Source organism: Geotrypetes seraphini, chromosome 12 (assembly GCF_902459505.1).
Source record: "Geotrypetes seraphini chromosome 12, aGeoSer1.1, whole genome shotgun sequence".
NCBI classification, from domain to species: domain Eukaryota; kingdom Metazoa; phylum Chordata; class Amphibia; order Gymnophiona; family Dermophiidae; genus Geotrypetes; species Geotrypetes seraphini.
The window spans coordinates 42,378,555-42,403,566 of NC_047095.1; the positions used below are offsets into that span (position 1 = coordinate 42,378,555).

Below are 25,012 nucleotides of genomic sequence, written 5' to 3' on the forward strand. Positions count from 1 at the left end.
ATCAGTGACATAGCAGAGGGAAGGCCCCGGCAGGGCAGACCAGGAGAAGCCTGTTTACTGTGCTATATCTGCCAAGCCAGCTACCGCTGCTGCTACTTTGAGGCCCGGAGGTATGTCAGGACTCACTGAATCATTGAGGCCGATTTTTTTTTTTTTTTTTTTAAAGAAAGTGAATTGATTCAAATTTATTCACCGAGGTGAATTGGTGAATCAATATGAATTGGCAAATCGGGCAGTACTGAGGAACAAGAAGCACAGTGGACAGGGATGAAATCTCATTGGAATCCTCAGCGGTCAGCCCTAGAGACAAGCATTTCTGCTGTTGGGACTGATGCGGAAGTCTGCCATTTATATTTAGTATTTGCATCTTTTATATCCTAAGAGTCCTTTTTGATTTCACGATCTCTTTTGTTCATTCTGTTAGACCATACAGTGTCACGCTCATACATTTTATGCATGTATTCATGCATGCATATACTTTATATACAAACCTTTATCTTGATTGCAGAAAGCACATCTGTGGCACAGTGATTTTCCAGTTCTGTAGGGCAATCAAGACACATTATTCCTCTTAATATTCTTCAATGTATTTCCTAAAAGCAAAAAGGCTAAACCAGTGGATTACAGTTAAAACAAGCTATAAAATAGAAAGTAACTACATAAGCAATAGCTTACAACAGTTTTATGTTATTAGAAAATATCTTTGCTCTAACAATTGATTGCATGCAGTAGTGTAATATAGCGCTATCAGTTTTACATTTCAAAATTAAATGCACACAGCCACTACATATACCACTCATTAACATAGCTACCGTATTTTCACGCATATAACGCGCGCATTATACACGATTTTTACAAACCGAGTATAACCATGCGCGTTATAATCGTGAGCGCGTTATCCCCTTTTTTTTGTACATAGTTCCCTCCCCCCCCCCCCCCCGACATCTGATTCACCCCAGAGAAAGGGCGGGACCGCCGGAAGAGGAAGCAGCGTAGACGTAGGGCTAAGAGAAGGGGCAGGACCGCCGGCAGAGGAAGCATCAGGACGACGGTAGGCAGCTTCTACATGATGGGGGGGTGGGGAGGCTGTGGGAGTGCGAGCGGTCCTTCGGGGTGCGGGTGCGTGTTCCAGCGCGAGCGGTCCTGCGGGGGGGGTGAATCGGACATCGGGGGGGGCATCAGGCTTTCAGGGAGGGGACAGGACTTCAAGGGGGAGAGGAGAGTCGGGGCAGGCTAAAGGAGAGTCGGGCTGGCCAGAGGAGAGTCGGGGCGGGCTAAAGGAGCGACGGGAGAGTCGGGGCGGCATGTGCGGTATAGGGGTGTGCGTGGTATATAAAAATTTATTTACATAAATTACAGTTTCCCGCGCGCTATACCCGGATGCGCGGTATATGAGTGAAAATACGGTAGTTCAGCACGTAACTTAATAGTCCCAATTACCCTCCCTTTGGTTATCTGACACGTTGTATTTACTGGTGGTCGATAGTTGGGCTGTCCCTTCCCTCCCCCTGCCACATTCAGTGCACTATAATGGTCAGCCCTTAACATTAAGCCTGAATGGAAGTACCCTTCCCCCAAGGTGCCTCTCCATCCACCTGTCCATTTGTAGCTCCTCTCACCCATCTCAGCCAATCTTACAAGCTAGAGGTCACAGAAACCATTTTAAAAATGTTATCAATATGGCCAAGAGTTACCAGGGATCATTTCTGCCCTGGTGGTACTACTGGACTAACTCCCCGCCCTACCACCTGTTCAGGAAGTCACTAAAAACCTACCTCTTCGACAAATTCCGCTAACGCTGCCTTCCCCCCTTCCCTGCACCCTCCTGACCTCGATATGCCTCCATGCCCTCTGACTACGCCCCCCTCCCAAGCCACTATGGCCTCTCTTACTCAATCTCTGTTTTATCTAATTGCCCTGCCTTATCATTGCCTCACATTTAACATCACCGTAAATGTATCACCACTATAACATGTAACATCGCTGTATACGCACAGCCTCCTCTTTAGTATATGCCTTTTTTATTACTGCTATTTATGTAACATCTCTGTAAATGTAACAACACAATAATATGTATTATCGCTGTAAATGTACAGTCTCTTCTATTGTTAACCGCATTGAACTTCCATGGTATTGCGGTATACAAGAATAAAGTTATTATTATTATTATTATGGGAAGTAGAGAGGCACCTGGAATGACATTGTGTACTGAGTATCACAAAGGAGAGGAAAGTCTAGGAATTGTATTGCTAATTTCTTTGTTTTAGACTCTTTTTTTAACTGTATATTAAAGCTCACAGATAAACTGTTATGTATTTTTTTAAGTTGTGGCTTTGTAAACCGCTTAATACATTTGTAGAAGCAATATATCAAGAAAATAAATCCAGTCCAAGACCACTCAGTTTTATCAGGGAGAGGAAATCACATGCACACAAGATAACAAAAGAAAGGGCCATGGTACACAGTACCATCTAGAATGGGTGGGCCAGAATGGGTTTTTTAATTTGACAGAGAGGCCTAAGAGCAGTTGGATAGAGTATTTGTGTGAACTAATATAAATTAAATGTAAACGTCATAAAAGGTTTTGGTCTTTAAAAGGTAGCAAAGCATGAAAACGTAAGGCTTATTGTACAAAACAAATGTATGTGATTATCTCTCCCTTCCTCTCTTTCACCCCAATTTTTCCCCTTTCCTTTCTCTCCCCCACATGTGCTGCATCTTTCTTCCCCTCTCACCCATCCCTTTGTGCCTTCCCTCTGCAGCATCTTTCTATCCCTACATTCCACTCATCCCCCTGTGCAGCAGAACCTATGCCCAGCTTCCATCAGAAGAACATAAGAATAGCCTTACTGGGACAGACCAATGGTCCATCAAGCCCAGTAGCCCGTTCTCACGGTGGCCAATCCAGGTCACTAGTACCTGGCCAAAACCCAAGGTATAGCAATATTCCATGCTACAAATACAGGGCAAGCAATGGCTTCCCCCATGTCTTCTCAATAACAGATTATGGACTTTTCCTCCAGGAACTTGTCCGAACCTTTCTTAAAACCAGCTATGCTATCCGCTCTTACTACATCCTCTGGCAATGTGTTCCAGAACTTAACTATTCTCTGAGTGAAAAAAAAAAATTCCTCCTATTTGTTTTAAAAGTGTTTCCGTGTAACTTCGAGTGTCCCTTAGTCTTTGTAATTTTTGATGGAGTGAAAAATCGATCCACTTGTACCTGTTCTACTCCACACAGGATTTTGTAGACTTCAAGGATATCTCCCCTCAGCCGTCTCTTTTCCAAGCTGAAGAGTCCTAACCGTTTTAGTCTTCCCTCATACGAGAGGAGTTCCATCTCCTTTACCATCTTGTTCGCTCTTCTTTGAATCTTTTCTAGCACCACTGTATCTGTCTTGAGATAAGGAGACCAGAATTGAACACAATACTCCAAATGAGGTCACACCATGGAGCGAAACAGAGGCATTATGACATTCTTAGTCTTTTTTAATAATTCCCAGCATCCTGTTTGCTTTATTGGCCGCCGCCGCACATTGGGCGGAAGGTTTCATCGTATAGTCTACAATGATACCCAGATCCTTTTCTTTGGTGCTAATCCCCAAAGTGGACCCTAGCATCCAGTAACTGATTCAGGTTATTCTTCCCAATGTGCATTACTTTGCATTTGTCCACAGTAAATTTCATCTGCCACTTGGACGCCCAGTCTTCCGATTTCCTAAGGTCCGCCTGCAATTTTTCACACTCCGCATGCGTTTTAACAACTTTGAACAGTTTAGTGTCATCTGCAAATTTAATCACTTCACTTGTCTTTCCAATTTCCAGATCATTTATAACTAAATTAAATAGCACAAGTCACAGTACAAACCCCTGTGGCACTCCACTATTTACTCTCCTCCATTGAGAAAAATGACAATTTAACCCTACCCTCTGTTTTCTATCCGATAACCAATTCCTTATCCACAACTGAACTTTGCCACCTATCCCATGATTCTTTAATTTTCTCAGGAGCCTCTTGTGAGGAACTTTATCAAAAGCTTTCTGAAAATCTAGATACACTATATTAACCAGCTTATTCACACCTTCAAAGAAGTCAAGCAAATTTGTGAGGCAAGATCTCCCTTGGCTGAACCCTTGCTGACTCCGTCTCATTAAATCATATTTGTCTGCATGTTCCACAATTTTATTTTTTATAATCGTTTCTACCATTTTGCCCGGCTTACCAGTCTGTAATTTCCCAGATCTCCCCTGGAGCCCTTTTTAAAAATCGGCGTAACATTGGCCACCCTCCAATCTTCAGGGACTGCAGACAATTTTAGCGACAGGTTACAGATCACTAACAGCAAGTCAGCAATTTCATGTTTGAGTTCTTTTAGTATCCTGGAATGTACACCATCCGGTCCTGGTGATTTATCACCTTTTAACTTGTCGATTTGGCTCAGTACATCTTCCAGATTCACCGAGATTTCTTTCAGTTCCTCCGCATCATCACCCTTGAAAACCATTTCCGGTTCAGGTAGATCTCTTACATCTTCTTCCTTCTCTCCCTCCCATCCCTCGTGCAGCAGAACCCTTGCCCAGCTTCCATCCCTCCCTCACTTGTACAGCAGAACCCTTGCCCAGCTTCCATTTTTCCCTCCTTCCATCCCATCCCTTGTGCAGCAGAACCATTGAGCACTTGCCGCGCAGCCGAACTCCCACTGACCCTCCATCCTTCCTTCCCATCCGAACCCCGCCAACTGTGAGCCCTACATACCTCCCTTCAGAGCAGCATCAGACCGGCAGCATTCTAAACAGGCTGCTTCGTGGCCTTCTCTCGTCGGGGCCTTCTGTTTGCCGCAATACTGATAGCATCATCAGTGATGTGGCAGAGGGAATTCCCCGATTAAGGAAGACCGCGAAGCAGCTTGTTTAGAGTACTGCCGGCCTGATGCTGCTCAGGAGGGAGGTATCACGGTCAGCGAGATTCAGATGGTCAGTGGGCCAGATTAAAAAAACTAACGGGACAGATATGGCCCACAGGCCGTAGTTTTCCCATGTCTGATCTGGGTTTAATTCCTGGGTCATTTCTTCTGTTGCAGAGACAATGTTCATAACTGCTGTTTGTGTTCTGGAGGGAGGGGGGAGTCCTTGTTCATAGTGCAATGGTGGTGACACCTTGTGACTGGACTTAGGGCCCAAGATTTTAGGCTTTCGGAAGGAGCCCAGGATATTGACCCTTAGCTGAAGACAAGTTGCTGTAATGACTGGGGTAAATAAATCAGAAGGGGATAAAATAAGGTGAAGTCCCTTGGTATTTGCAAATGAAGTTTCATGGGTATTGTAGCCCAATAGATGTTAACTCTGATTTAGATCAAACTCAAAATGAGCTTGACAAACTTCCTGCATCAAAATGTTAAACGTGTAATTAAGCTGTGTCAACTAAAATTTATTTATAGGGAAAGATATGAAATACAACTCATGACCATTTGGTCAAAAGATCTACTTTAGGGTTGTTGGATTAATTCCATGTGCTTTTTTTTTCTACTTGACACATTTATAATGTTGCACATTTCTGGTCAGAAAATATTGAAAATACAAAATGTCCATTTCTGAAAAACAGCTGGATGTTCAAAGCTCTCCTCCAGACTTTCAGACTTCTGTGGTCTGCTTCATCTCATAGTTTCTCTTTTACTGGTTAGGCCAAGCCGGTCTGGGAGACTTCTTTTGTCTAGCCTTGAAGAAAGGTGGCTTTATGCTGCTGCTTAACAACCCTGAGCCCTTAATTACTGTAAGAGGGGCAGTTGAAAAGTTCTCAGCCCAACCAAGAAGAGAATGGTATGGAGCCATGAAGCATACAAGTTATTCCACACTTTTCTTGACACTTTTCATATAATTGAAATGAAAAGTGTGGAATAACTTGTATGCTTCATGGCTCCATGCCATTCTCTTCATGTGAAGAAAAATTTTCTCCAGTTTTAAATGTACTATTTGGTAGCTTCATCACATGCCCCCTAGTCCTAATATTTTTGGAAAGAGTGAACATGCGATTCACAGTCTAAGTGATAGATCATGTACATGATTTTATGGTTCACCACTTTAAGTGAGTACTAGTTTCAGTCTCAGGGAAGTAGTTTTATAAGTATTCTAAATAAACATCATAATTTTTTAAAAAAGTGTTCTAGTCTGCATCATCTCTAAAGTTGAATTTTGCTTTTGCTTATTCCTGCAGTACCTGCATTAAATCTGTCTTATCTCTCAATCAATTAAAAAAAAAAATTCCAGCTCCAGGTCCCATCAGGGGTCTTCATCCCCAAGAAAGAGATCTTACTCAAGCTCTCGTTCATCATCATCGGTGGAGAGAGGCCGGAAGCGAAGTCGATCTCGATCCTCTTCATCTGGTGATCGCAAAAAGAAACGATCAAGATCACGGTCAACTGAAAGGTTTGGGTTTCTGTAGAATAAGAATAAAAAATGAATAGGGATGTGGGAAAGCAAAAGGGTATGGAAGTCAGTATATTTTATTTTTGTTCTGAAGCAACTACTTAATGTTTTAAAAAACAAACAAACAAACAATGTGCAATTGTTCCAATTTTTCAGTGATTCTTTCAGAATGCAAAAAAAATGTTTTTACAATCTATTTTTATTAGAAGTTGACAGTTATTTCTTCACTGTGGGAGGGGCTGTTATTTTCTGTTGGATATATGTATATATTTGTAAAGGAAAATTCATTCATAATACCAAATTTTCATTACTGTTTGGTTTTTAATTCAAATAATATAAGTTTAAGAACAACAGCTCTTAAGAATAGAAAAATGTAGGGGTTTTTCCTGACATTTTGTTTGACTAGCCAAGTAGCATTTTTTTTTTTTTTTTTAACATCAGAAACTGTCCTGTGAGTAGAGCCTGAGGTTGAAACTTACTTGTTTGCATGCTTTTTTTTTTAATTATATTTTACAGACAACACAGATCATCCTCTGGGTCATCTCATTCTGGTTCCCGTTCTTCGAATTCCAAAAAGAAATAATGCATTTAAAGTTCACATTAAACGAAAATCAGTTCAATGCATGAAGCATATTTTAAGAAGCTGGTGTTTTATTTGTTCAGAAGTGGTAAATGTTTTGCTGGTATGTCTGTTTCTGGAGAAACTGAAAATTTAGCCATTTTTGACCCATAAGTAGCATTTTAAGGCATAAATGTCTTGAAATTAATCATCTTTATTCATGTTCCATTGTACATTGATAAACTGTACAGATATGGTAAAAGGTGTATGCATTTGTTTCCATAGTCATACAGTTTTGACAGGATTTAGTTTTGTAGTGCTACAATAATTCATAATTGCCAAATCTTCTAAACAAGATTATAGAAGGCAGTCTTTACAAGAAGTTTGATCATTTGATGTTTTGTACTAGAACATTTCCTAAAATTAAGCATGCTTCCACCTGAATAACATAATCAGAAAAAAAATACCATCCTTTTAATGCTGTGCAATACTTTTTTATGGCTTAAAATGCTCAAATTTAATTTATATTGCTAGCAAATTTAGGGACCCTCTTATTAGAGCTTAGTGTGTCCTAAGTGCTAAAAAGCCCATTATAGACCTATAGGATTCTTAGCATTTAGTGCGTGCTAAGCTTTAGTAAAAGGGCCCATTAGAAATGAATGTGCTAAAGTGTGCTAAGGTTTTACAAGCATTAATATACTTGAAAAGTGCTGTTTGCACAGTCTAGTTTATACATGTTAAGTGCTTTTAACATCTGTAAACTAGATTAGAATAATGAGATAATGAAATGCAAAACAAAGTAGAATGGTGTGTGTACAAATTACTTCACAGATGTATTAACATGAAAAACCTTAACTACACCCCAGAAGGTTTACTTATCTGTAGGTAAAATACATACATAACTTACCATCTGCCTCATTTGCATTTCATTAACATTGGCCATTAGTCTGCATGATGAACACTTGCTCATGTACATTAATGGCCTATTTTAGTCCACTTCAGTACATTGTCTTTAAGGCTGAAATCTGGTTGTCTAGTAAATAAGGGTGTGGGGAGGTTGTCACTGGAAGAAGGAAGTGAAAATGTTCTCCTTAGTGATATTGCAAGGTAAGTATTGGGGTAAGAGAGATAAATATTGTGGAACAGCTGTAGATAAATCTGATACTCTTTCCACCTGCTCTCAACACAGATAGGATAAAATAGTAGACAGACTAATAAAACAACATTTCAATTCTGGTTATTGAAAAATAATTTATTTTCTGGAGAGCTTTAACTACTTTTCTTCTTGAATGATCTAGGCTAAGGAAAATGTTTTCTGTATGAAAATGTATTTTTTTAGAAGTCAAGTTTTATCTTCTTTCTTACTTTTGCCTTTAATTTTCTTTGTTAAATGTGTTGTAGGTTACACAAGGAGAATTAGTCTCAAGTAATTATGCCTTCAACTTCTTGAAAGTCTGCCCTCTCTTTTGTGAAGATCTTATGACCTATTTGTTACCATTAGTTAATTTTGTTCTGTATGATTTAAAATACTACTTTTTTTTTTTTAACATATAGAAAGGCTTTTAGGTAGTTAAGCACATGGTAGAAACATACCCTTCTGAAAATTATGCTTTCTTTGGGCCTAGCTTAAATGTAGTTTATTTCATAATAAAGGATGCTGTAGACAAATGTAAATAAAACCTGTGAGCCAAGTGCACAATGAGTTTTGTTTGTTAGAAATTGTCTAAAACCTGTTCCAATAGCATCATTTTATTTTATTATTTTTTTTAGCTCACCAATTTGCTGCCCTTTCATTTAAAAAAGAGCTTCCCTAACTGGGAATTGTGACCCTAAATAAGGTTGAGAAACCTGTGCTGGGGGTTGTAAACCTGGCAGGCTCTCTTTAAAATGTTATTGGTCTGTGATGTTGAGGGAATTGTATGTTTTCTGTTGCCACGTGAATGGAGTCATAGCCACAGAAAGATTGCTAAGTACTGATTTAAAACACATTCTTATGAACTAAACTTTTTACACCTTGCATAGGATTATTATTTTTATCAATAGTTGGAAGGGATTCATCAACATTGCAGGTGACCTCATCCTGTTGACTTCTGGTGTGCGGTGCTCTCCCAAAGCTCAGGAAAGCCTTCAGAAGGCTCCCTCAGTCCCCTCTCCTCCTCCCCCCATGCTAATCTTCCCTCTTCGTGCAGATGGATGCAGCTTGTAACCAGTCAATAAAAAAATCCCCAAATACCTGGCACTCTAACCCCTTCAGGACCCAATGAGATAACCTGCATGTTCCTGGCTACATGAAACATGGTCCTATGTTCTTCTGAGGGGCCTGAGATCAGCACCAGTGGGGGGAAATAAGTGAGAGGTTCAATGCTAAACCTAAACCAAATGCTGGTATCCATGAGGTAAACTTCCCTAGAGCACTTTCCATATCTGTGGAGTCGGACATCGGTCAAACTGCAGTTCATTCATTGTGCCTGAAACATGGATGAGAAAAGCATGTTATAGGCTCTCTTGTTGCCTCTCGTTCTGCTCTTGCTCCCAAGGCTCTAGTTAACTGCAGAACTTTAAATACCCAGCTGCACTCAACCAGATGATCTGCACTGGGAAAAGAAACTCTCAAAGGGGTAGAGTTAACTGGTGGGAAGAAATTCCTATACCTGTCTTCAAAAAGTCAACACTCTCACAAACCATACCAGACCTATTTTATAGCATGAATAATTTTTACAAACAGATAACCACCCACTACTTTTAAATTTCATAAAGAAACCATCCTTATTGTGCACTGTTTCAAGCATGCCAGAACCAATCCAGTTCATTGTCTACACTGAACTATAGCTGCCCAGCCTCTATTTTTTTGAAGCAAGCCTCAAACAATACCTTGCCTTATCTACTTATCATAGAACCTACCAATTATTACTACTACTCAGTCCTGTAGTGCAGGGGTTCTCATCCCAGTACTTGGGACACACCAAGCCAGTCAGGTTTTTTTAAGGATACCCAGATCAAATATGCGTGTGAGAAATTTGCATATAGTGCAACAGTATATGTAGAGTCTCATTTGTATTCATTATGGGTAACTTAAAAACCAAACTGGCTTGGTGTGCACCAAGGGCTGAATCGCAAAACTTTGCTATAGTGCTACTAGCTATACACAGTGCCATCCACAAACAAAAGAAACAATCTTTGTCTTGAATAAATTGTAAGCTTGGTCAAGCAAAAGAACAAGTGCCTGAGGGGACCTGTATTCCAAGATGGAAGACATCTTCCAGCATAAAGATGATAGCCCATCAACATGCCATACTTTCAGGTTATAGCCATCACGGAGGATGCTGGATCTAACATCTCTTGCTTGCATGCATATCCCCCCTCAAGAGAAGAGGGAGGAGATTACTTATATCCCAAGTTCCTCCAGAAAATTTCCAAGGCACTGTCACTGGAAACTACTGTAGTCACAACTAATAAGATGTTAATGCTGTTCAATCTGTCAAAACTCCAAAGGAGTTCCTAGGCCTACTAATCCATCATGTACTTCAGTTATTAAATGATTTAAGGAATTTCTTACAAATTGGAGCTATTGTATGATCAAGGATGGAGTTTTCTCTAAAAGTGGAATTATTTTTGTGGTGTTCCACAGGGATCTTCTATTTTTCCTGTACTTTTTAATATCTTTGTGTTCTGTTCAGACATTGGTTCTGTCAGGTGAAGATCTTTAACTCTCTTATGCTAATGTTATGTTTGGGTTAATTCCAGTGGATATGGATATTGGAAATGTCAAAATGTCAGTGATTGTATTGGAAAATTTTATGGGCTTTGTCCTGTAAACTGAAACTAAACACAAATAAGATGAAAGTTTTCTGGTTTAATAATCAGTTATCTTTGGTCTCTACATTGATCACATTGGAATCTGGAGCTTCTCTTAAAGTTGAAAAAACTTTAGAGATTATTTTAGACCCCCTCCTTGACATACAAGGATCAAATCACAAATTTATGGAAGAAAACCATGTATGTAATGAGACAGCTGAGATTGGTGAAATCTTTGGGTTTTTTAACATCATTTTGCATTGATGGTTCAGATGTTGATATTATCACAAATCAATTATTGTAATAATTTGTATTTGAACTTAAACTCAAAAATGGTAAAAAAAAAAAAAAAAGTGCAGCTGATTCAAAATACCGTACTGAGGTTGATATATGGTCTGAAGAGAGAAACATAAAGAGTTTAAAACTGTTTGCCTGATTCATCATATGATTCAGGCAGAGACTTCTGATCATCTCATTTTGTTCTTTTCACATTTGCATTATTCATCTAATAGACTGAGCAATACATCTTTATTGCATTTGCCCCCTTTTAGAAGTACACGTTTTAAATGTCAATTTAATTCTTTTACATATCCTGCTATTGTTATCTGGAATGATTTACCTATACAAATAAGGAGAGAAGTTAGTTATTGGAAATTTTTGTAGAATGTTGAAAACATTTTTATATGATAGATTGTAAAGTTAACACTTAAAGAATTGTAAGGACATATTTTTATCCAAGGAATTGTATTTTCCCATAGAATTATTATGGTGGCTTTTTGGTATAAATTAGGAACCTGGATTTTCTACACTGGTCACCATTAATAGGCAGCAATGGTGGGTGACCCTAAGCTTTTCAGTCGCTCATCAGTGTGAGTGTATTCCCTCCTCCCTATCGATGGAGAAAGCAGAGTTGAGTTTTATAATTGGAGTTATCCATAGACCACAGGAGAATTCAGGCCCACTCTTCTGCCTCTTCCCCGCCTGTATGTTGAAATGGCAGCTAAAATAATGACTGATGGAGAGGGAGTTGGGGTTAGTAGAGAAATACCTGTGCATGCTGAGGGGAACCTTACAAAGGCTTTACTGGGCTATAAGTAAGCATTGCACATCAAGAGCTGTTAGAATGACATCACCTATCAGTGTTCTGTTACCCTATGTTCTATGGAGAACTCCCCATTGCAAGAAGGACACTCCATGTACTCCTCAAAGCAAGGAGATATCTTAAACCCTGAAGGCTTTGGTTGCCTTATTTTAGTACTGTAAATTTAACTCCTGGATTGGAGTGGAGTGAAGTTAATTCACATTACTGGGACTCTTGTTTCAGTTATGATATTTTGTCAGCATGGTTCAGACCATTGTATTTTGGACCACTAGATATCTTTTTGTTAATTGTACACCTCTTTGATTTGACTTTTTGCTATAAATGGTCATATATCAGATAAAATAACTAAAAATATAGGGATGCTGCTGGCATGGCATTATTTCTTTCTGACCTAAGAGTTAAAATTTCCATGCTACAAATAAGCGGGCTGAGCTTTGGTATACTTTAGAAGGCCAGAGGCAGAAACTCTGTCCTGGAACCCCTAAGTAGAGTAGGTAGGTGAATGGGGATGGAATTTTAGAGCAATTTGCTTATTTCGTTAACTGTTTAGCATGTGAGTAAAGAAGATGTACACATTTTTACTGTGCTATTTGTTTTACTTATGTTTTATTACATTGGACTCCCTCCTACCAGAGTGTGTTAAGTGAGCAGCCACTAACCTAAAATATTTTTTTCTGTAGCAGCAGAATGTCCAAAGTGAAGTTAAATTGCTGGTTCCTGCAGTTCAAGGAACCAAAACAAGAGTATATATCACATAGATATGGTGACCACACAGTATTTTGAATTTGGCCCTGGATGCACTGATCTGCTGTTAGAGTAGGTGACAACATGTCTTCTCAGGAGGAAACCTGATAAGCAGAAGGATGTAAGCCTCCAGCTTAAAAGAGAATATCTTTCTAGTTTATCTGCTAGACTTTTACTTTTGAAATAATCTACAGTATATAGAACAGGGGTGCCCATACTTTTTTGGCTTGTGAGCTACTTTTTAAAATGGCCAAGGGCTAGATTCACAAAGCAAACCGATCATGTACAGATTGCTTTGTGACCTGATTTTACTCCTGCCCAATTCACTTACCTCTCTGTCAATCTGATTCTGATCTGTGCATGCAAATGAGGGAAGCGGCATGCAAAGTAGGCAGGGATGTGATTCACTAAACAAATTTTGCAAACCGACTGGGCTTGGCCGAATCAACCCAAGATGTTGGGGACCAGTCCCAAACATCCTTTCTCAGTCTCCAGCTCCATTGGCGCCCTGCTCCTACCTTCCTTTACTCTGCAGAAGACCTGGATTGTTTAGCTCCTCTCAGCTCTTCACCTGCCTTTCAGCCCCACCGCCCTGAATCCAAATTTCCCCTGATCTCTGCTGCCCTGACTCTCCTGCTCTCTACCTCCTTCCCTGAAGTGCAAGCCTTTGTATTTACCCGCTTTAAACCTGCAGGCTCGCACTGCAGGGAAGGTGGCAGAGAGCAGGAGAATCAGGGACAGTGAATTTTAGCCTTTTAAAGAGACTTGTTCTGCCGGGGATCGCCCTTCAAGACAACTTGTTGAACAGATAGGAGAGTTGGGGCCTCCTAACCTCCCTCCCCCCCCCAAAAAAAAAATGCAGCAAAAACAAATATGAATGAATGCGCAGACCATCTACAGGGAAAGCAGATGGTCTGTGCATATGTCAGGATCGCACACTAGCAATCCATGTCAGTGGATGGGAGCGTTCCTCTGATCGCACCCATTAGAATATTGGTTTCTGAATCCATCGGACCTGCCCAGATCGGTCACAATTGGGCAGATTAGTGAATCTAGCCCCAAGTCAAAATGATCTACCAACAATAAAATTTTGAAAAAAAAAAAAAAAGCACACTGTACACAAAGAAAATGTTAATTATTTATATTTGGTGGGGTTTTCAAAGAGGTCAAGGCAGATGACTTTAAAATATGCAATGTCACCTCAGTGACAACTATACAAAAATAGACATAACCCCTCCTTTTTTACTAAACCGCGATAGTGTTTTTTAGCGCAGGGAGCTGTGCTGTTTGCTTTGTGCTGCTCTCGATGCTCATATGCTCTCTGCGCTAAAATCCGATACTGTGGTTTAGTAAAAGGGGGCCGTATTGCAAAATATAGACAGCAGATATAAATTCTCAAAATGGACACATGATCACTAAATTGAAAAAATCATTTTTCCTACCTTTGTTGCCTGGTGATTTCATGAGTCTCTGGTTGCACTTTCTTCTGCCTGTGCATCCAATATTTCTTCCCTTTCTGCTTCCTGCATGCTTCCTCTCCTCCAGACCTCATTTCATTTCCCAACCAGCATATCTGTCCTTCCATGAGTCCAACTTTTTCTTCCTCCCTGCCTGCCCCCCCCCCCTGCCACCCAATGCACACCATTCCCTCCCAACTTTTTGTTTCTCCCTGCCCTCCCTTTCTTTCTGTGTCCCTGTTCTTCCTTCCTGTCTTTCTTGTGTCCCTGTTCTGCCTCCCTCTCTTTGTCACCCCTTTCTTTCTCCCCAAGCCACCACTGGCGCTATCGTCTGGAAACAGGCCCCCAAGCTGCCATTGCCTCCGAGTACTCCCTGTTCCCTGACACAACAGGCCAGCAGCGATTGCAGAAGGGCTGGGCCCACCAGCCTTCCCCCAATGTCAATTATGACATTGGAGATGAAGTTCCGGGCCAGCCAGCCAGCGATTGGCTGACCAAGAACTTCCTCTCTTGACATCAGAATTGGGGGGAAGGAGAGAAGGCTTGTGGGCCTGGCTTTTGCTGCGTCGGGGAAGCAGGGAGCATGCAAAGGCAACATGAGTCTATCACAGAGCCTGGGATGGGCTCCGCGATCGACTCTTGTTGCTTTTGCGAGCTAGTCGATCGTGATTGACCTTTTGGGCACCCCTGATATAAAGGATATATAGCTTTCTACATTTCCAAATAATAGGCCCAATATTCAGCCAGCAGTGATCAGTTTTTGTTCACCACTAGCAATATCCCTGAAAATTCAGTGCCATCCTATATACACGATCCAGCATTGAATTTCCAAGTATATGAAGCTGGTGGAAGCATTGCCCATTAAGTGTACCCAGCACTTAACTATGGTGAACTTTATAAAGATAGAACTGACTTATGCAGACCTGTTTAGGTGGTTAATTGGCCTATTAAGTGCTGAATATGAGAACAACTGGCTAAGTACCGTCGCCATCCCCAAAATGCCTCCAAAATATTGGTTTCAGTTGGCAACTAACTACATTTTATAGTGGAATGGGTGTGTCATTCTGAATGGATGGGTAATATCCCCATGCTCATGAGCTGTGCAGAAGGAATCCACTCCAACTTTTGAATCCCTCCTTCACTAGAAGAGTCCACTCCCCCTTTATTTTTTTCTTCACGTCCTTTTTTTGTAGTTTTTTTAGTGCTTGGAGATCCCCCCTCATTGAGGGTACAGCTCTGCCTGCATAAAATAGGAGCAGACTGAGGCCTGCAGCTGATAGGCCAACCCCTCTGTGGTACTTGGCAGCCTGCATAAATATTTTTGGAGTTTAGGGTCCATTCCTTTTTAGTATTTCTCACCTGGGTTACAAGGGCTTAAGCGCAGGCTATCAGGCATCTATAGGGGACTCTGTGGGGCTCCACATGTGCTGGCTGTGTTTTGCCTCCCCCCTTTTGGGTCCCTGGGCATCCTAGGCCCAATCACACTCTGGTCTGATTGGCACCCTAAAGAGTTCAGCATTGGAAGAGTGATTTGTTTGAGGCAGTGATATCTTCTCACGGATACTTTAGGAGCCGAGGCAGACTGCAGCACTTAGCCAGTAGAGGTCACAATGAGTAATGCTGTTACAGCCTATGAAGAAAAACAGGGGTGTGGACCTTTTTTTTTTTAGGGTTCCACACCTCTAAAATCCCTTTTGCACTTTTTTATTATTATTTAGTTAAGGTGTTTTGCTTCAAAACTGACAGGGATGGAGTACTTAGGTTCCATTACACTTAATTAATTCTAGGTTTGTGCTGGATGGGTGCCTGAAGAGCACCTTTGTACCATGTGCTGTTTAGCATGTGAAGGGGGTGGGAGCGGTTGACTTAGCCTCTGCTTTGCTTTCTAGGACGGAGGAATGGTTGGGGGGGGGGGGGTCTGTCGGTTGGAAGTAAATCCCTTCCAGAGCACAGGAGTCAACTGAAGGAGACTTTGTGCCGTCTAATACGGCATTGTCTACAGAATTTGTCAAGCTGATGTGGAGAGCTTATCTGTATAGACAAGACCCTCAGGAAGCATCTGGCAGCACACGAGGGGGCTGGGACTCCGAGGATGTGTCTGACTCATTGTCAGACTGAAGCAAAAAAAATGGTTTCACAAGTGAAAACACACTGTTGGTAAGTATTGGGGGGGGGGGGGGTGGAACCACAATCATTCAAATGTAACTTCCAACACTGAAATCATAAATACATAAACTGTGGAGAAAAACAGATCTCAATACAATGACTGCTGGGCCGCAAGGTACCCAAAGCAGTCTTATCACTGGTCTGTGAAAAAAATTCTACACATGAAAATAGTTAGTCATGCACTCTCGTAGTCTTTCAAATATATTTGGGCTTCAATCTTTAATAAATATGATAGACGAATTCTATGTCTCCATCCCAATAAACTTATAAAGAGTGGCTACAACTGGGTAAGTTATTAAATCAAGTCCAAAAAAAAGACTGCGTGAAATAGTGATTCCTTATCTTGTATGTCCGTAACAAAGTGCTCTTTCCTTCTTTTTTTATACAGACATATCTCACAAGCGTAGTCCTGTTATCACGATAAAGGAATCCCAACAGAGGGTACTCCTGTTTCGCAGCTCAAAGAAGCTACATAAGGGGAAAATGAAAAAATATAAAAATTTCACGCACCCAAAAAATGGGCTCGATTAACAAACATGGCCAGGTGTGATTCACTAGACTCCCTCATGTTATAATTATTTACTGGAGCTTAAAAAATGCACATCCCTTAAATATAAATCTTTAAGGAATGCGTGTTTTTTAAGCTCCAGTAAATAATTATAACATGAGGGAGTCTAGCAAATCACGCAGAGGATGCTGCAGAAAGCTGGTGGGTAAGTGATTGAAGAATATTTTTGAGACCATGGCTCTAAAAGCTGCCTTTTTCCATTGTGGTAAGGGTCAACATCTGCTATTCTGTGCATGAGTTATATTTTCCTTTTGTGGGATTGTGTATTAGGATGATTTTGTTCAGCTCTCAGCCAAATTATAAATGAAGTGACATAAATGAGAGAGACAGTTGGTACCACATAGCTGACCCTGTCAACATTGGAGCAGCACTAATGGATTCATTCTCTGAGAAGACTTCTTTTATCCAGCCAGTAAATTTTAAGTTCTTAAGCAACTGCTAAGAGTGTGGAAGAACAAAAATGAACTTGGCAAAAAAAAAAAAAAACAGCAGCTAGTTATTAACAGGATTGATTTTTGCTGTACAGTCTTTGAATAAAATACGGACCATACGTGTTTTCAGTGCTAATGTCAATACTTGTAGCTGCAGTCAGAGAATTCACTAATTTTAAGGACTGGATGGGAAATTTTTTTTTTCCTGGTATTCTGGGGCTATCAGGCCAGCTACTGTTAGTAAGAAAGCAAACACAGTTTTATTTAGTTTACACACTATTCTGAAACTTTATATTCACTATATCAGCCAGTTTACCTTTACCCATGTTTATTCCCCATTTAAAGAAATGTAACAGATCAGGGAGGCTAAATCCATGTTTTCTTTGTTCTATTAATCCATACCGATGTCTATACCAGAGGTCTCAAACTCATGGGCTGCATGAGCTCCCCCTCCCCCCGGTCCTATTTTGTGACCTGCGGTCTGTAAGCGATCTCACACACTTTGGCGTCAGCTGACTTGAAACTTCCTGCTGCCATAGTGTATGCAGGGACTCATTACCTCCTTTCTCCAGCCTGCCGCTGTTGGTCCGGGAGTTCGGAGACAAGACTAAAGCAGGAGTCCCAGCAGATACGCTACAGTAGCAGGCAGTTTCAAGTCAACTTGACGCCTGCCCAGTGTGCGAGATTGCATACAGACTGCAAGACGCAAAATGGAGGTATTGCTGGGGAAGGGAGCAGGAAAGGGAGAAGGGGTACTGCTGGATGGGAGGAGGTAAAAAGAAGGGAGAAGAGGTGCTGCTGGACCTGGCAGAAAGGGAGGGAAAGGAAAGGTGCTACACACTGGAGGGAAGGGTGAGATGGTGCATGGGGAGAGATCATATTGGGTTGGGGGATGGGAAGTAGGGATGCCACTAATGGAAGAGGCAAGGACAGAGAAAGTGCAGGAGGCAGAAAGTGTTGGACTCATGGAGAGGGCAAAATGGATGGGGAGGAGAGAAAGGAGGGAAGGAGAAATGTTGCACTGGGGAAGGGGGAGAGGGCAGAGAGTGAAAAGTAGGACTCAAGGAAGGAGAGAGAGATGTTTGGTTGAGGGAAGGAGGACCAGAGGAGAATCATGCAGGAGGAAGAGAGAAAAAAAATGGCCTGGGAGGGGGGCCAGAAAGGAGGAAGGAGATGGACTGCAGGGGGCAGAAAGGAGGACAGGAAAGAGAAATGTTACACGGGGGGGGGAGGAGAGAGATGTTAGACCATGGAAATAGGGAGGGAAAGAGAGAGAGAGATAGGAGACGGAAGGTAAGACATGGAAAAGTAGATTTTGAGAAGAAAGAAATGTCTTAAAGAAATTACAATTTTGCATGAGGTAAAACTCTATAGTTTATAAATCTTTCCTTTAACTGTTTTAGTCCATGCGCCACTAGAATCAGAAACAGCTAAGACAATCCTCCCTAGCCCAATAGATTGGTACACAAGATACCACATATTCCTGTTACTCTGCACACACGTACATAATAATCCAAATTCCTGATCCTTCCAATGCAGGTGACTGGGGAATATGCAATTGCATTTAACCTGCAGTCAATCAAACATCTCCTGGCAGCTACCCTATGAACACAATAGTAGGTAGAGAAGGTGCCAGCTCACTCACTCGATAAGCTGCCAATTGCCGCAAAAAGGCTAACTGCCAGAGCACCACTATAAACCATGACGTGCACAAATCAGGCATTACTGCAAACGTCTTCAGACCCTCATACAAAAAAAACAAACCCTGCACCAGGACACTGGATCACACATATCCACAACCAACTTCAGTACCACATACCCTCGCAGCTTCAATAAAATTCCCACACAAGCAAATGTCCGGTAAACCATCCCTAAAAATCAACCTACAACAAATCATACAGTACTAATAGAACAAGCGGCTGCTCCATATGAGAGGAGCAACTCACCTCTGGCACCCAAAATTGCAGAAAAATCAAACAAAGCAGTTCATCTCCAAGCTCCTAACCAGCACCTTGCCATTCCGTGTAACCCAGTCTGAGGACACAAGCAAAGCCACCTAGAAAAACATAAGGGCAGATAAAGACCAAAAGGCTCAGCCAGTATAGCCCTCCACAGCAACAACAAATTCCTCCTCTCAGAGAGCCCATAGCCCATGTGCCTGTCCTATGCCTTTTCCAATTCAGAAACTTCCACGCATCTACTACTACTACACCTACTGGAATTCCAAAACAATTTCACACATCTACCTTGTCTTCAGTAATAACATAGTGCTATACAATACTGCAGAGCCTAGCACTGCATCCCCTGCCCTCTTACTCTGAAATTGCTGTCTAATAAAAGGAGACTCAACTGGAACACTCTTCCAGAGTCTGTCATAGGGGAAAACACTCTCCAAGGATTCAAGGCAAAGTTAGACAAGTTCCTGCTGAACAAGGACTTACGCTGATAGGGCTAGTCTCAGGGGGCTGGTCTATGACCAGAGGGCTGCCGCGTGAACGGACTGCTGGGCATGATGGACCACTAGTCTGACCCAGCAGCAGCAATTCTTATGTTCTTATCTCATGCATAGGCCACATAGATATTTAGACATCACTATTATCTCCCTTCTCACGCCCTTCCTCAAAGTATACAGATGGAGATCATGAACTTAGTTCCCATATGCCTATAGGACATACACCACCAACCCTTGTAGTAGCCTTCCTCTGAACTGAACCTAAGTGTACACAAAATTTGCAATAAGGTCTCACCAAAATCTTAGAGAGGGGCAGCAAACCTCCATTGTCCTGTTGGCCATACCAATCCCCGTGCACCCTAACGTCTGCCTGGCTTTCGCTAGCACCATTACAACCTGGGTGCCTCCTGAATATCATCACATACTATAACACCCAACTACCACTCATTTGTATACCAAGGTCTTCACCCCTTAACCACACTTTGCCCTTGTGGTTTGGCAACTCAAATGCATGACCTGGCATTTCTGAGCTGCACAATATGAAGCCATTCTACAAACTCCCTTAAGCCCGTCCTCAGCTCAACACACCATCAAGATCATCTAGTCCAGTGGTCTCAAACTCGTGGCCCAAGGGCCACATGCGGCCCGCCATGTACTATTTTGAGGCCCTCGGTATGTTTATCATAATCACAAAAGTAAAATAAAACAGTTTCTTGATCATATGTCTTTAACTATAAATTACAATATTATTATTCAGACTTAGCTAAACGGAAAGATTTATAAACTATAAAGAGTTTTACCTCATGCAAAATTGTCATTTCTTTAATAAGACATTAACTATTTTTTTCTGAGGCCCTCCAAGAACCTACAAATCCAAAATGTGGCCCTGCAAAGGGTTTGAGTTTGAGACCACTGGTCTAGTCCATTACCAATTTGGCATCCTCCACAAAAAGGCAAATCTTACTTAACAACCCTACAGCCATCCCATTTACAAACCCAATAACTAACCTTCAAACACATTACCAGGAAAATCCCCCTTCAGCAAAACCATCTCCTGGAACTACAACCCACTGACTCCTGAGTAAGTTACTAAAGAAGTCAGACGAACCGGCCTGTATATCCCTACTGCTGCCTTTCCTCCATTTGTTCTGGAGAGAAACCACATCCTTCCTGCTCTAGTCCTGCATTACCCACACCCGACTCTAAAGAAGCAGTGAGAAGGTCAGTCATCAGAGTCACCAGAACTACCCCCAAATTCCTGCAATACATTTTGATGTACCATCCATTCCCTTTGCGGTATCCACCCATAGTTCTAATAAACCCAATCCACTGAAAATCAAATTGGTCTATCACACCTCCTGCCCCAGTCGCAAGAGGTGTTTGTACACACTCCCCCCCCCCCCAACACTTCAGCTGTAAACCCAGAACAGAAAATATTAGTGAAGAAGCCAGCTGTCTCTATCAGCTGCTACCTATTGCCCCCCCTCATACCCTTTGGTTTCACAATGCCACTTTGTATCCCTAATGAAGCTAAAAATATCTGGTCCCCCATCATTACTGTGGCAGCTATTTATCTTTCCATCTCCATCTTCGCTTACCAGACTACTCGACCAACCCCCCCTTAACTCTATCTGATATTGCCACTGATGCCTTAGACCTCTTAAGAACAGAAGAATTGTGATACTGGGACAAACCAAAGGTCCGTCAAGATCAGTATCCTGTTTCCAACAGTAGCCAACCCAGGTCTGAAGAACCTAGCTAGATCCCATAATCTAAATTCCATGTCCAAGTAGTAAACAGAGTTTATGCTGCTTATCGTAGGAATAAACAGAGGATTTCCCCAAGCTAACTCAATAAGGCCCTATGTACTTCTCTTTTAGGAAAGTATCCAAACCTTTTTTAAACTATACTAAGCTAACTGATTTCACCTCATTCTCTGGCAACAATTTCCAGAGATTAATCACATGTGTGGAAAAAATATTTCTCTGGTTTATTATAAATCTAATGCTTACTAGCTTCATTGCTATTTTGAAAAGAGTGAACAAGCGGTTCATATCAACCCTTTCCACTTCACTTTGTATTTCATATACATGAAATACACAATGACTTTGTTCAGGTTTGCTCACTGCTTACCTAGATGATCCCCCACTAACACCATAGCCAACTTTTCCCCTTTAAAAGCACTAAATCCACTCTGGCTTCATCCCACATGGGCTCATTATCAACTACTTAAAAGCACTAAATCCACTCTGGCTTCATCCCACATGGGCTAATTATCAACTACTGGAACAGCTCTCCCTATAGAAAAATTCAATACCTCCCTATGTCTAGAATACCACGGGTCACCTCAGCAGGCTCCTGCACCCGGCCTGAGGTGGTTTTTGTTTTGTTTTTAAGTGCCATCTAGCCTGTCTAATTTCCTCAGCACAAACAAACCAAACCCTCAACTTCACTACAACATATAGACAGATACCAACAAACGTATTTTCCCATAACACACACCCCACACACCCAGAAAAACACCACAAGTATACAATTTTAATGCACCTGAAACACCAACAGGTCCTCTCCAGCTAAGCCAACAAATCAGGACAGCCACAGAAAACACGCCAGGCATGGGAAGACCTAAGAGGCCCAGGAAGGCCACAGTATAAAAGGAGAATTAAGAAGATGTCTCCAATTGACACTCCAAACAAAATTTAAAACTGCGATGCTGTGAAAATGGCAAAACCATGCAGCTGCTGAGCATACAACTGTTGCAAAGGCAGTCAACAGTGCTCCTCAGCTCCCAACAACAGGAATACCAAACCCACAAAGGCCAGGAAGTCACAACTCTGCCCGGCTGTAAAAACAAACACCTAAATGCAGCATTGGCGCCTCCCAACTCCCTCCTTACCTCCGACAACATAATTCAGCGTTAAAGCGCCCAACTGTATGGCACATGGGCCAGCCAGCCAGCCACCCCCACAAACTAAAGACCAACCATCTGCCAGCTCCCCCCAAACCAGCCTACTAAGAAACAACCTGGCAAAAATACACCTCAACAGAAAGACTTCCCTGAGCCACACATAACCCCATCAGGTAAGTCCCTCTCTCTCACACTGTACATTATTGAGCAAACACCGTTCACATACCATCTCCCTCACAGCCTCTCACCACTCTCTACCCACAGTTGTGCAGACAACTCACCCAATGGCAGCCTGATGCTAACTGCTGTTCCACACAGGAGACTATTGTGCTGCCAGGCTGTCAAACCTCCACAGAACAGCCTAAACTGCTGCTCTCCATTGCCGCTTCTGCTCCTCCAGGCAACAAAATCCAGCAGCCTGACAGACTTAATAGTCTGCCCTGACTACAGAACACTTGCCTTCCAAGCAGGTCAATTGAACTATTGGTTGGGTAACATTATCACGCACTCCTCTTCCTACCTACGTTTCAGAAAACTTGTAAAAGCAAACTTGTTCAACCAATTTGTAACCAAGTCCTCTTAAGCCCTACCTCTCATGCCTCCCAAGATCTCTCATGCCTCACCTCTGTATCATGCTCTCCTGTATTTTGATGATCTTACATTGTATCTATATTCGCTGATTGTCCAGCTCTTCTTTGTTGTAAACCGCCTCGAACTACCACGGCTTTGGCGGTATATATGAATAAAATTATTAATGAGGTAAAAAAAAAATCCCTTACTCAAAACAAAACAAACCTCCTAACATTTAAATCCCAATAAAGAAGAATTTTTAGGAAGAATTAATATACCCTGAAGAGAATAATTTTTTTTTCTGAAGAGACTACTCTTCCCCTTTCCTCACAGAGCAAATTCCAACCTGCCACAACATCCAACCAATCCTGTGACTGTTCCCCCCCCCCCCCCATATCACCTCAGAAACCTCCCCAATCCTTTTTCTTTCCTACAAGCTCTGTCTATTAACTCTTTCTTACCTCCTCTTATAAATTTGTCAGTCCTTATTCTATAGACCTTTGACATCACCTCATATGCACCCCTCCCCCTCTACCCCCACCCTCCCCAATATCACCCACACCACCATTCAATAAATATTACCAGCAGGTGACATCAGCTCAGCTAATATTATATTACACCACATGAATCTGGTGTTCTTCTTTCAAGGCCTACCTCACTTTCATTCTTTTTTTTTAAATTATATTTTTTAAAGGAACCTTGCACAGAAGAAAAATACAAAATCCAACTCAAAAAAAGAGAGAACAGAAGGCAATGTCTCAAAACAACAAGAGACAAAAACAATTAGGTGCTCCGATAGGAGTATCTCCCATGCAAATTTCAACTTTTAATTTGAGAAAGATACCTCCCCCCCCCTCCCACCCATGTGTCCCAGGACTCTAACCCGCTCTAAAAAGAAGTCCAGCAATCCAGGTAAGCCACAGATTCCCAACTGGTTGCACCCTTTCTATGCTCTCTCTCCCAACTTGCCATCTGAGACATGTTAGCTCGCCACTGTTGGACTCTAGGATGCACATCTCCCACCCAATGTTGTAGGTTAAGTTTTTTAGTGGGTTTGCAGGAGGTACATCTCAATATCTTACATAAGGCCTATATGATGCACTGCAAAGGGCATAAGGGGTTATGGCCGGATGCCTGCTGTCCTCGTTGTCCAGCTCTCTGGGGCAAGCTGGTACATCACCTTTTGGAATGTTCTCTTGTGTGGACCTTGTGGGTACACATGCTTCAGGTGCTGGAGGGTAGTTCTTAGAATGGTTGAGTGTCACAAGTCCCCTGGTAGAGGCTGGCATTGCGGAGCCTCATCGGCGCTTTCTCTTAGTGGCTCTGGGAATCACTTCCATTCTTATATTTTAATTTTCTGAGGTCCTACTTCCAATCGTTCATCTGTCAACGAAGAACAGAAATATTTGTTAAACAGTTCTGCTTTATCCTTGTCGTCTTCTATGAGTATTCCTCCACCCTTGGCTCACAATGTCACTTTTGCACTTTCTTCATTCACTAGCATATTTTTTTTTTTAAAAAGTCTTGTACCTTCCCATCTCTTTGCATCTGTGCTTTCCTGACTACTTTAACAGCTTTTTGTGATTTCCTATAGTTTATAGAGAACTTCTTTTTCCTTACCATTTAGCTACATCTTTTGAAGCAGCTGCTATTCCTTTTTTTATTTACTTCCCTTAGAAAAAGTTCATAGTCCTTAAAATATCACTCCAGTTTTTCCCCTGTATTGAGGCCTTTGTCCTATACATTTTACGATGTGCACCCCAACTCCCGGGCCACCTACCAGGTATCCTATACACACAAACCGTAGCCCTACATACCCAACAAACCATGCCTTACA

General features: G+C 41.7%; 1 protein-coding gene across 5 annotated transcripts in view; it reads left to right on the forward strand.

Moving 5' to 3' along the window:
- The window catches only part of ZRANB2 (zinc finger RANBP2-type containing 2), a 90,464-nt gene extending 81,786 nt beyond the window's left edge, over positions 1-8,678 (forward strand). For all 5 annotated transcript variants that reach the window (XM_033917124.1, XM_033917121.1, XM_033917120.1 and 2 more), the window contains 2 exons: positions 6,265-6,423; positions 6,940-8,678. In XM_033917124.1, coding sequence (XP_033773015.1) covers positions 6,265-6,423; positions 6,940-7,006 — 226 coding nt within the window. In that variant the 3' untranslated portion in view covers positions 7,007-8,678. The remainder of the gene's footprint in view (positions 1-6,264; positions 6,424-6,939) is intronic.
- Positions 8,679-25,012: the final 16,334 nt, after the last annotated feature.